The following is a 14121-nucleotide window of genomic DNA, read 5'->3' on the forward strand; positions in this document are numbered from 1 at the left end:
AGAAAGAAAGAAAGAAAGAAAGAAAGAAAGAAAGAAAGAAAGAAAGAAAGAAAGAAAGAAAGAAAAGGAAGGAGGAAAGAAGGGAAGTAAATCAGGATACCAAATTTGATAGTTACAGTTTTCTCTGGCATGACCAAAACTGAAGAATTGCTTCCACACCTTACCCAAATATGATCTTTTTCCTTCCACTCTCATGTCTCTTATTACACCACAATTACTCTAGCAGCTAAGCCACCTTAGTATCCTCCTTTGTCCAGCTTTCTAGACTTTTACTCCCGCTAGTCTTCCTCACATAAGTCCTCCATTGCTTTTCTGATGCCTGTGCCTTCTTTGGCCTGAATTCCCCATCCTCTAGCCATGAAATCATATCCTGACTCTATTTTGTATTCCTCATTTCCCCCACATACACGTCTTCCTACCTAATCTGTAGAAATAATCTCCTTAAAGCTCAACTATATTAGTGTTATATCCCTGCTTAAGAGTTTTAATTCTATTCATTTTCTACATACAACACAGAAAAGAAAGTACCTAACACCTCATCATGGCTCTCATGATTTTCCATGACCATTCCCAACCTAACTTTTATATTTTATCTCATACTAATCCCTCTTAAGTACCCTGTACTTCATCCATTTTAAACTTCAGTACTTTCACCTAGCGTGTTTGAAGCTAGTCTTCTCCAGGTTTTAGCGTGCATATTATTCCTTTTGCCTACAATGCTTTCATCCACAATCTCTGGGAAAAAAATCCGATTCATTCTCCAAAACCATCACCAAATGTGCCCCTTCCACTACAATTCTCTGTACTTTCCTTAATACACTAATGACTTGGGGCACCTGGGGGCTCTGCTGGTCAAGTGTTTGACTCAGGTCATAATGTCACAGTTCGTGAGTTCAAACTCTGTGTCTGGCTGACAGATCCGGCTTGGAATTCATTCTCTCTCTCTCTCTCTGTCTCTGCTCTCTCTCTCCCTCTTCCCCTCCCCTGCACGCTCTCGTTCTATCTCAAATAAAGAAATAAACTTAAAAAAAAAACACTAATGACTCTATCGTGATAGTTTTATTGTATCTCATGTCCCATACTGAACTGAAAACTATCTAAAATAGAGTTAGTTGGGACATACATAAATAATAATACCTTTAATAAGTAGAGATCTTAAGTTTTTTGATACTTAGCATCAGACTTCCAATAAAACAGGCTCAGTAATGTTAGATACACCAAATTTAATTTCACAGGAATATTTCCATAAAACCCAGGACGTAATCTAAATTCTAATGGGAGCTAGAAACACACTATAAGGGGTGTGCTGTATAAATAAATGTTCTGTGTATCTTGCCATGAAGATTCAAGTATGGGGATGAAGAGAACAAGAGGTAGGTTACTATAAGCTTCCTGACATAAGCGGCTACCATTTCTTGACAAATCCATTATAATGTGCCTTCAGCTCTGAGGAATGACAAATAAGGCGGCAGGTCATCACCAATATCCCTTCCCATCGACGACCTATGATGAAGTAACCAAAACTCCCCACATCTTTTTTCCATGCCCTTTGCATGAGGGGCCACACTGGAAGAGTATTTGGGGTGTCAGTGCAGGGGGCAGATGGTGGATATTACTGGAGATGACACACCCAAAAAAAAAAAGTGTTAAAACTGCACCTGTTTTTCTGTCAGTGCCATTTTGTTTTTCTGTCAGTGCCATTTAATCTGGTACGTACTTTCAGACTCTGAAATGAAGCCCACTATACTTTGGGAATACCCACTCAAAGAAAATTACAGACTCACGAATCAGTTCCAAGGTCTCCTCCAAGGTGATCCAGACTAAAGGTCAATCCCAGGAATCTACACTGTAATGTCCTTAATGGTTTCAAACTCAACCAAGAAGTGACAACATCAGTACTGTATTACATAAAATATCACAGGATTGCAGAACTGAAAATCTTACCCAAGTCACTTCCATTTCTACATTTCCCTTCTGGCAAAAATGACTGACTTATGAATCCAAATATTGTATGAGTGGGTTTCTATGGCATCTTTAGCCAGAGCCAGAAGTCACAGACCTTTGATCTAAAATAATTCAAACAGTGAAGTAAAAATGGGTAACATGCTGTATCAGAACAATCGTACATTCTTTATTTTACACAAAGTCTAGAAGCTAAGCAGCTTTGCAGCCATCAAAATGCCTCTTGAATTCAGCAATATGGTACATAAAAAGGAGGTCAAAGTGTAAAAAAGCAGTAATTTCGGGTGCCTGGGTGGCTCAGTCGGTTAAGCATCTGACTCTTGATTTCAGCTGAGGTCATGATCTCATTTTTTTGTGGGTTCAAGCCCCACATCGGGCTCTGCACTGATAGCATGGAGTTTGCCTGGGATTCTCCCTCTCTTTGTTCCTACCCTGCTCACACTCTCTCTCAAAATAAATAAATAAACTTAAAAAAAAAAGCAGCAATTTTCGGACCAGATAAATTTTTGTATCTGTAATCTGAAAACATATCTGAACAATACATTGAATCATTATCCAATTGTTTTTGCTGTATATAACACTTTGGTCACCTTAAACCTAATGCAAAGCCCTGGCCTTATGATTAATAAATATGTATCAAAACTCTATCAATAGACAAATTATAAGCTTTCCAGCAAGAAATCCAGTAGAAGTTCAATAAAATATGTTAGGAGCTCACCATTTCTTTTAATGACACGAGTCTGCTGTTTTGTTTGATCATTTGGAACACCAAAAAGTTCTAGAATCACTAATGCGTCAGCTTTGTTAGATGATGAATGGTTACTGGGAGGTAACTGGATACCACTGATGAGCTGCACAAAAGTATTTGAACACAGAAATTTAGCAGGATATCAAACTGTACGGTCATGTAATTTGAAAATAAAACATGTATTTCAGAAAAGATTATAGACTCTCAGTTCCCACAAAAAAATTAAGAGTGGAATATAGTGTATATTTTAAACTTTAACCCTTTTATCCTCAAGCGTCAGTAGGTAAATACTAGGAATATGTCTACATTATTCTAATTTCACTATATAATTATAGTAGAATTCACACTGAGTTTTATAGTTCAACGTATATTTTTATTTTTAAAGTATATGTTTTGGGGGTGCCTGGATGGCTCAGTCGGTTAAGCATCTGACTCTTGATTTTGGCTCAGGTCATGATCTCATGGTCATGAGTTTGAGCCCTATATCGGGCTCCCTGCTGTCAGCACAGAGTCTGCTTCAGATCCTCTGTCTCCTCTCTCTCTCCCCCACTCCTGCTTGAGCTCTTTCTCTCTCTCAAAAAATCAATAGATGTTAAAAAATAAAATAAAATAAATCAAATAAAGTATTTGTTATAGCTGTTAAAAGCCATTGCTTAAAAGTATTGTTATAATCACAGTCTACTGTAAACCAGCCTGAATTACTCTGATAACATGAACTATTTTGAAATTCATATTGTCTGTCTACAGCCAAAAATTAGAAACAATATTAATACTACTTCTGAAATGTAAGAAAAAACACTGCATAATTTCCTATGATAGCATTCTTGATAGTATAATTTATATGTTTGGATAATTTATCACAAAATCTTATATTATCTCTTGTTGTCAATATTATCATAACTAACCTGAGTCTGACAAAATCAATGATTTCATATGTATATTAAGAACTGGGTATCAGAACACTTAAACTAATCATAGTTTTATTTAACCCTTTATTAGTCAAACTAACTGTTGAAGCTAAGTTTTGTCTTACTTTAAGGAGCAAAGTCCAAACAAAAGACAATTATTCAAGTGTATTCATTTGTAAAATGTACTAACCTAAAAATTGAGGCATAATTTTAATTTCTGAAGATTATAATAAACAGGAACAAATAAATAAGTTTCAATAAGAATGAAAGAAGGAATGAAAGAAGGAAGAGAAAAAAAAGAAACAGAAAAAGTGCCAATGTGTAATTTTTCCTTTCCTACATCCACAAATTTAAACATTAGCTGGAAACCAGGGTGACTGTGCAAATATTTAACAACTAGTATGGAATGGGCATTGATCGACCAGCATAAATTAGACACCAGGTTAGCTAGACAGAACATTGGCCATAAACAACTAGCACACTGACACGAGAGCCTACCAGCTGAATATCCCCTCTGCAGGTAATAGACCCTTGCCAATATGGAAAAGTTCAGCTTTTAGTGCACATCACACCAAAAAAAAAAAAAATCATCTCACTAAAAATAATAATAATAATTGAATATGAGAACTGACAGAGAATTTAGAAACTATTATTCAAATAATTTTTACACTCTGATTCACAGAAGCCCTTTCAGGGGCCACCACAGAAGACAAATGTCAAACAGAAGACCTTTAGTGGTCAACAAGAACACCTCTGCTTTCATCTATTGGCCTTATGCATCAGACTTTGAACTTGGAAAATTGTTGCATTGTTTTTATAAATTCGAAAAGGGTTGACCTAATCTGAAACTCTTAATTTGAGAGATGACAAAGATTAAACCAGAAATGTTGAAATGTCTTTATCGGGGACATAAAGCAAATGGCAAAACTATGCCTTTTGAACCCTGAGTCATGCCTTCCCCAATTTGCACAAGTTGTAATCACAAAGCTCTCTACGATGATCAAAGCAAGCAAGAAAGACCCACATGACTATGGCAGCAGTTTCCTGGGAAAATCATTAATCGTGCCTGTTTTACATCATGCCACTTATGTCGCTACATGAGAACCTTCAGAAGCAAACAGGTGGCATTTGTAAACATCCATGCATACTAGCCATCTTCCATCTTCTCTTTCTCAATCAAAGAGCACATATGTTCTCTTTACTATTCTTAACTTGAAAAAGAAGTCATTCATTCAATTAATTTGCATATATTGAACATATACTTTGTGTCAGGCACTAGGGATAAGACTTGCACGAAACAGTCCTTATCCTTACAGAGCCTTCAGACAAGGGGGGGAGAAAGACAAGTACAAGTAAATAAACAATTACAGGGGTACCTTGTTTTATTGAGCTTCATTTTATTCCATTTTGCAGATATTGCATTTTTTACAAATTGAAGGCTTGTGGCAATTCTGCATCGAGCAAGTCTATTGGCACCAGTTTTCCAACAGCATTTGCTCACTTCATGCTTCTGTGTCACATTTCGGTAATTCTCACTTTTAAACCCTTTTATTATTATTATATTATTATAGTGATTGGTGTTCGGTGATCTTTGATATTACTATGGTAATTATTTGGGGGTGCCACAAACCATGCCCATGTAAATCAGCAAACTAATAAATGTGTGTGTGTTCCAACTGCAGATGTGGTGGAGACAGCAAGAGAATTACAATCAGCAGTGGAGCCTGAAGATGTGATTGAATTACTCCAATCTCATGATAAAACTTGAACAGATAAGTTTCATCCCGGGGAAGATGCTGTGATGATTGTTGAAATGACAACAAAGGATTTAGAATATTATATCAACTTAGCTGATGGAACAGTACCACACTACCCAAATCTCCAGCCACTGCCACCCTGATCAGTCAACAGCCATCAACATTGAGGCAAGACCCTCCACCAGCAAAAAGATTTTGACTTGCTGAAAGCTCAGATGATGGTTAGCATTTGTTAGCAACAAAGTATTTTTAATTAAGGTACGTACATTTTTTTAGACAGAATACTACTGCACACTTAATAGACTATAGTATAGTAGAAACATAACTTTCATATGTTCTGGGAGACCAAAAGATTCATTTGACTTGCTTTATTGTGATATTCACTTTATTGTGGTTGTCTAGAATGAAACCTGCAATATCTCTGACATATGCCTGTATAATACAATGGCTAGTATATGCATGTATAGGGTGTTATGGAAAAACAAAACTACAAAAAGAAGCGTAACTAATTTAGTGGAGGAAAAAAACTTCCAAAAATAAGTGACCCTGTAAATCTTGAAAAATAAGTGTGAAGGCAACAGGCAGGTGAAAGCTGGAAGAATAATCCAGCCAAAGGAAAAAGCATAAGCAATGCATGCAGGTAGCATGTGGACAGAAAAGGTTTCCATATGGTTACAGAAAAAGCTACAAGACTGGAAGTGGTGAGAAGTGGGGCTGGAGAATTAGGCTAAGCCCCAACTAAGAAAGCAAGCAGGAAGCATAAAGAAATATTAAGTAGGCATGATGAGATTAGTACGGAGTACAATCTCTCTGGGCCACTTGTGGAAGATGGGTCAGGAGGACTGAGACAGGCTAAGTGAAAACCCCTTAGAAGGTCAAACGAATAAATGTGATGACAGGTAACAAATTCTTTAAAAAAAAAAAAAAAGTAGCATATGGCATCAGACCAAGAGATTGGATAAGGAAGATATTTCGAAGTAGGATCAGTGAAATTTAGAGATGGATTGAACACAGTAATTGATAAAGATGTGGAAAGAGAGGAATGGTTCCCAATTTTGTAGGCTGAGTTAATTGACACAATGAATTCGACTAAGTTCGTTGACCTTTAAAGAAAATAAGATTGGACCGGGCAGGGGTGTTCAGCCTTTAATATTTTTAAGTTTGACAGAACAGGGATTAAACAGGTAAGGATGCTAATTAAGGTATTTAAAATATTCCTTTATTCCAGAAATGAAGTCAGATTAGATTTGGGCATTGTTGGCAGTTGAAACCATGAATGTATATAAAAGGACACAAGGAGAATAGTTTGAGATGAGGATTAAGAAAAAGCCTTAGCAATATAAATATTTCAGAGCTGGGTAGAGGAAGAGGAGCCCACAAATGTGAACAAGAAAGAATCATTTGAGACGGAGACAGGTAGGAAGAGATAGGAAAGCCCCAGCACAGTAAGCAGATTTGTGAGGAATAGATCACAAAGCGGCTGATTCATCCCTTTTTCTCACTGGAACAGCAATGACAATTACTAGACTAGGTGTTTAGAACAATGCAGACTTTTGCATTTTTTCATTCATGCAAAAAGGCAACAGGGAGACCTTGGTTCAGATGTAGAAAGAGATTGAAATACCGCCCACCTATTGAGGCTGAAGAGATCAACAGAAATTTAAAAGGCATTAAAGGAAATCAACGGAAGTTAAAATATTAATGTATACTTTCCAGCTAACACCATAACGAAAAAGTAAAAGAAAAATTTACTAACCTTTAGACTGTTGTATTAAAAAATACAAAAAGAATGCCAAAGTTATATTTGCAAAGGCAGTTTAATGGACAATATTTTGCTGGATCCTAGAAAGAGTGCCAACTAATTGATTTGGGGCTGCATCAGTGCTGAAGGCAGTTTCTACCTAGCTACCGTATGCCCTTACTTTAGAGTCTCAGAATCCCTAACAACCAAGAAAAAAGTCAACTACATACTTTGGCACTATACTACTATATAGTCTATATATAGCTACTGTATATATATATTTGCTGCCACTATCTGCTGCAGTGGCCAGGATCATTTCTGTCTCATTCAATTTTGCTATACTCTCTTTCCACCTCCATCTCTGGAAAACGGCAACATCTCTTAAGTTTCCATTCTCAGCTGGGACAAAAAGGCTAGAGCCTGAAGTGGATGAAAATAGTCCCCCAAGCCCCGTGACATCAGGACCGTAGAGGAAGGAGCCAAGGGAGGAAGACTTATGGGGGCATGCCTTCTGGGTGATAGCATTTCCTGCACTCTGACAGCCAGGGAACCAGAGAAGGCAAGCTCTCATCAGCCAGCACAGCCAACACACTCCCGAGTGAGAACAGGAGACACAAAAACCCTGATGGGGTGGGGGGGAGCGCTAGGTGGCTCAGTTGATTAAGGGTCCTACTCTTGATTTCAGCTCAGGTCATGATCTCATGGTTCATGAGATCGATCCCTGCATTGGGCTCTGTGCTGACGGCACCAAGCTTGGTTGGGATTCTCTCTCTGCTCCTCCCCCACTGAGCACACATGTGTGCGCACTATCTCTCAAAATAAATAAAATAAACTTAAAAAAAAAGAACCTGAGATGATTCATATGGTTCTAGGAGCAACTAGTTAAAGACAGGAACTGAAGAGCCCTACCCACCCAATTTGTTGCAAACCACAGGTGCAGATACAATCTAAAATAGAATTGCTTATACCTAAATGGACAGAAAAAGCTAGGGGCTTTTCAGATGATTCAGTGACATTTAAAAAAGGAAATAAATATAGCACTTTGGTTATAGAAGAATAAGAAAGTTTTCAAAAATGTCTATACTAATGGAAACAATAAATGTTAGACAACTACTTTTACTCCCAATAAAATGACACAGACTATATAATAAAACAAAAGATGAAATAACAAGACAGGAGTCAGGGGGAAAGGGTGCTCGCTAGGATACAGACAGAAATAAAAAGGAAGCAGTGTGAGGTAAATAAAAATTAGAGGGGAAGAAACCGATGATGCAGAAGAAAAATTCACATCTACATTAGAATCAGTAAAGAATAAAATCAGATATGGAGGAAAATCAAAGGCAGAAAAAAAAAGTGAGTTGACGGGAATTAGTACACATGCAGGCAGATACTCATGAACAGCGTATGCATACTTTTGGCTTCTAAGTACTAACCAAACTCTATTCAGAGACAAGGGGCAAAACTTCTGAGCTGTGGAAGTCTAAATCTGGAGATTAATGAAAAGCAAGGTGCTCCTAAAATCTTTTAGTAAAATTCTGTGAAGTTAAGGAGGAAGAGAGTAGCGTATCCACAGGGTAACTAGTGGGCTGAACTCAGACTTCTCTATCACATTATTAAATGCCTAAAGACGATGGAATAAAAAAACTTTGGCGAGGAGAAGCTTTCAGCGTCAATATTTCTATTCACAAGCAGGATAATCATTCATGCCAGAAGTCAACAGAAAGATTTTCAGATACAGAATGGTGCTGAAATACCACTCCTTTTTAATATCTAAAAAGATCAACTGAAATTTAAAGGACATTAAAGGAAATTAGTAGAACTCAAAATATTAATGCATACTCTCCAGCTTATACAATAACCATAAACAGTAAAAGCTATTAATCTTACCCTTATTGTAAGTGTAACTGGATCACTCTGGTTTGGTGGTTTATTCGGATTAAACTGTGTTTTAATATCTCTTAGGAAGTGTGGTTTCAAAATATATCCAGAACCACCATTATCCAAAAATTTCCCATTTTGAAGATCCATAGGCAGACCAGGTGTCTGGAAATTTAAGGCCACTGTGAGCAAAAAGTATTTTGATATTGTCAGGAATTAGAGGGTACAATTAAATAAACACAGTTAAAAGATATACTGAAACCTAATCATGGATTTTAGATCTCTAAACATTTTAAGAGCAAGCATCGTTAGCCAGAATAATTCCTGATTTTTAAGCATTTCTTCCTGCCATGTGTATATTAATTTACAAAGGTGAGTTTCAAAGTTTAATTTTTAAATTATAACTTTGATTTAAAAATCAAGCTGGCATACAATATAAATTATAGAATAGCAATGTACAGATCAGATGACATTCAGGAAATACAAGAATAGAGAAAATAGGCACACTAGGTGCCAGAAGAAAAGACACCAAATATTTTATAAACTTTCAGGTCCAAAGGGATACTGTTATCACTTAAAGAGAAAGGGAAAAACAGGCAGAGCAATAATTGCTGTTAAAATATAAAAATACATCCAGGGCACCTAGGTGGCTCAGTTGGTTATGCGTCTGACTTCGGCTCAGGTCATGATCTCACAGTTTGTGGGTTTGAGCCCCACATTGGGCTCTGTACTGATAGCTCAGAGCCTGGAGCCCGCTTCGGATTCTGTCTCCCTCTCTCTCTGCCCTTCCCCAGCTCTCACTCTGTCTATCTCTCTCAGAAATAAATAAACAATAAAAAAAAGTAATAAGAAAATAAAAATAAAAATAAAAATACATCCATATAGGCTGGTAATACCATCCTCTCTCTCCCTAACATCCCCTCACCCACCAATCCTAACCCCACTCTTCCCCTCTGTCCACAAACCTATGAGCCTTGCTGCAATCCAGGAGCAGAGGGCTTTACACCTGGTACCTTCTGACTGGTTAGAGCCTGTGTGATAACAGCTAATCAATTTGGAATAAGGAAAGTCTGGTAAAGACAAATAACAAAGCTATGCAATCTCATTCACTTTTCAGTACTGTGAATGTAGAACTGGTGTAAAGTATAAAAGGTAGAAGTCACTTGATTTAAAGAAGCCCTTAGCAAATCTTTCAAGCAAAGAACTTGATATTCACTGTCCTCTGACATCCATTTTTATTTCTTTTTTCTCTTCCTACCTCTCCCATGCTAACTCTTCATGAATTTAACTTCCATGTGCCTAATTCTCACTTAGATTTACCCTCTCTGACCCATTTAGGAATAACTTCAGCTCTTGAAACCAATGATTCATCATTATTGCCTGACCCCAAAACACCCAGGGTCAAAAAATCTACTTGGGAAGTTCTTTTCATAAGTCGTTCATTAATTCATAAAATGAATTTATTATCTTCTTTTTGCCAAAACTCAGTGTAACATACCCATTTGACAACCTATATTCCAAAATTCTTGAGGATTAAAATTAGAGGAGTCTGTTCTTGTTGCTTTGGGATAAATTCTGGTAATGAACCTCCTGGTGTGAAGAACAAACTCGTGGGCTAAAAAAATATAAGAACATCATGAGAGATTTCAGATAAACTAAATAAACGGCTATGCCTCTCTATGTTATAGAATCCTAGAATTGTTTCAGTACTTCTGATATGTATTGTTTAGGCAAAAATATTTGCAATTCATGGAAATCAAAATAAATCCAGGTCTTTGACGCTGCAATTCACTCTTATTGAGAAACTAATAATTTTTACTCGACAATTTTATGTATACTAAGCATTCACTTGAGAAAAAAATTATTAAATAATATATTTCATTTTTTCACATCCAAATTAATTTCTTTGATGTAAGAATATATAAAAATCCCAAATAAAATGCATCCAGTGCTCGCTTCGACAGCACATATACCAAATAAAATGCATCCATTTTTTAAAACAAACTTGTATCTTTCTTCATTTTGTCTTTTTTTTACATTGGTTTTCACATTAGGGCAGAATCACATGTAAGTCACATAAAGAGATATAATGCCATCCAAATTAACCCAGCTGAATAGTCAACAGATTCTCAGCATTGAAAGGGACCTTAAAGTTATTCAATTCAGCTGCCAACCCTAACCACCACAGCATCTTCCCTCAAATTCCTTCAATGTCTGTTTGCATGTCTCCACTGAAAGAGAACCTGCTACCTCCCAATACAGCAGTCCTCCCTTATTTGTGGTTTTGCTTTCCATAGTCTCAGTTACCCACAGTCAACCAAGGTCCAAGGCAGATCATCCTACTTCTGACAAATCACCAGACAGTCACTAGTACCCTAACACTGCATCACAACACCTGCATCATCCACCTCGTCTCATCTCATCTCATCACGTGGGCATATTACTATCTCACATCATCACAAGAAGAAGGGTGAGTACAGTACAATAAGGTATTTTGAGAGAGACCCCATTCACATAACTTTTATCATAGTATGTTATAGTTATTCTATTTCATTGTTAGTTATTGTTGTTAATCTCTGTGCCTCCTTATAAACTCAACTTTATCATAGAAATATATGTACAGGACAAAACATAGCATATATAGGGTTGAGTACTCCACAGCGTCAGGTATAGTTCTGATTATTTCAAATGTTTTCCTTACTGAGATAAGGTCTATACTTAGAGTTCACGCACACGTATGCACAAACACACACACATACCACACACAGTCCATTTGTTTCTCTCTATTTATGTTTCTACTTACATATTTTTATAAGCTTATATATATGTATATATTCTATTTAAATCACTTGAGATTCAGAACTAATTTATGCCCTTTACCATTGGACATCTTTGAATTTTTTAGCACAGTTTCGTGTTTCTCCAAGGCTTTTATTCTTTCATTAAGCAGATCCTGTTCCCACAACTACTCCTGCTAATATGGTGACCAGGATTAGGAGAAATGCTTATTGCCTATGGCCCACTACCTTTGATAGTCAAACTAGAATAGAATCATTGTCAAGTTAAAAATTATAATTACTGAAGTTAATAATAATTAACTTCATCAGCTCTCAATTTTAGAAGTTACACACTCCTTGAGAGAAAGTTTATTTTAAGCTACTCATGTATAAATACATCATGTATGTCCAACTATCATGATCCCTTATCCAGCCCTAAACAAGATGTTTATCTTTTGGTAAAATCCATACTCTTCTGGATCTTAATTTTGCCTATCTACAAAGTGATAAAGATGAAATGACCACTAAAGACCCTTAACATAATATCATCTTGTTACTTCCGAAATTGAGTTTTAAAAATTAAACATACTATGTTATTATACATGCAATTTATGTTCATTTTAGATAAATGAGAAAATCAAATAAGAAAAAAAATAAAACTATATACAATCTCATCACTCAATTAAAAACCAGGTAACTTCTTAGTATATATCTTTTCACTCTATTGTCATATGTATATTCTTATTTTTTATTTAATCATATTATTTGTTCCCTTTTATAAACTTCCATTTTTTACTTAAAAATAGTATGAAAAATAAATAATTCCATTTCAGTAATATTCACCTACTACATTATTTTTAAATGATTAAAATGTCTCCACTCATATGAAAAGTTGTTTCTGATTTTTCTGCATTATAAATTTAGTGACATTTAAGTTTTTAATAATGATGGACATTCTTGGAGCATACCTTCGCCCCAGCATTAATTATTTATTACTGGATTTTGGTGGAAGAAAAACGCTCTATACTCTTTCCGAAGAGACGGTGATGCTAAACTTTATGACTCGACTCAGAACTTCCCAGTCCTTATCAAAGTTTGAGCAGGTGGCTAACACAATGAGAGTGAGAGAATTAGAACTACTTTTGCTGTGCGCTGAGGTCTTGTTCCCTTGAACAACAAAAACCATCCAATAGTTTGAAAGAATAGAGGCTAGCAAAGTAGGTCATTCAAATTTAAACCCTGTTAACAATACTCACAGGAAGAAATATATTTTATATGACACCCAACACACAATATACACATATAATTGTTTCATTATGTTTCCCACTTACTTATATTGCATCTCTTCTACTCTATTCAAGTCTATTCTATTCTGTTAACTGTGGTTCAGCCCTACTGAATTTATTTCAGACACAATCTACAGTTAAAAAACAAGTAAACAAAAGGACCTAAGATACCTAGAGACAGTTTGAAGAGATGAGCTGAAGTATACCTCAAAACACTTTGGGCACTGGTGGCCAGCCCAAAGAGGTTAACCAAGAAATATATCAGAATCTGTATTTCCAAATAGCCAACAGCTTTTTTGAGTCAGTTGCAGGTGCTGATATTCCTGTCATGGTGTTCCTACACAAGATGGTAGATTGTATTTTTTAAGAAGGATTTGGAGAGTCACCTCACTGCTGAGTTAATTGCTTATCCCTTTTTACTTTTTTTTTTTTTTTAATTTTTACTTTTGAGAAAGCGTGAGAGGGAGAGGGGCAAAGAGAGAGGGACAGAGGTCCGAAGCAGGCTCCAAACCAACAGCAGAGAGCCTGATGCTGTGCGCGAACCATGGTTTCACGAGCTGAGCTGAAGTCAGATGCTTCACCTACTGAGCCACCCAGGGGCCCTGTCCATCCCTTTTTTAGCTGAGGTTATTCCCCAACCATACAAGTCTAACAAAAGGGTAAGTAAGATCTGCTTCCCATCCTCTTTCCAAGACCTTGCATCTTGGCTCTAGCAAGCAGAATCCTCCAACTCAGGTTACGAGTCAGAAGACAGTAAAAAGAAGCCATGCAGACCAGCGGCACCACTGCAGACGTGCCAGGACAGTACACACTCTGTATAGCCGTCTGGTAGCCTGCCCTAGATGCACGTCCTCGCTCTCCTTCACCTGGGACATACAGGTTCTAGGTTCATTTCATTGTCTATCTTAGGTGCCTGCTGGGTCTACACAGTTCACTGTGGCTCCATGCTCTCTACCATGAGCCTTCCTCATGTCCCTACAGGAAGTCTCACCTTTGCACTGCTATCAAAGACATCCTTCAAAAACACATAGGGGATGGTGTGACTCTTAAGACTTCAATCTTCT

General features: G+C 36.8%; 1 protein-coding gene across 1 annotated transcript in view; it reads right to left on the reverse strand.

Annotated features, from left to right (window-relative positions):
• Positions 1 to 14121, reverse strand: part of PLCZ1 (phospholipase C zeta 1) — a 45520-nt gene that overhangs the window by 2819 nt on the left and 28580 nt on the right. Inside the window, exons 10-12 of the mRNA XM_049625155.1 lie at positions 10493 to 10609; positions 9004 to 9176; positions 2681 to 2813 (exon numbers count right to left, since the gene is read on the reverse strand). Of these exons, the coding sequence (XP_049481112.1) occupies positions 2681 to 2813; positions 9004 to 9176; positions 10493 to 10609 (423 nt within the window). The remainder of the gene's footprint in view (positions 1 to 2680; positions 2814 to 9003; positions 9177 to 10492; positions 10610 to 14121) is intronic.

The sequence above is a fragment of the Panthera uncia genome, chromosome B4, assembly GCF_023721935.1.
Source record: "Panthera uncia isolate 11264 chromosome B4, Puncia_PCG_1.0, whole genome shotgun sequence".
Taxonomy (NCBI): domain Eukaryota; kingdom Metazoa; phylum Chordata; class Mammalia; order Carnivora; family Felidae; genus Panthera; species Panthera uncia.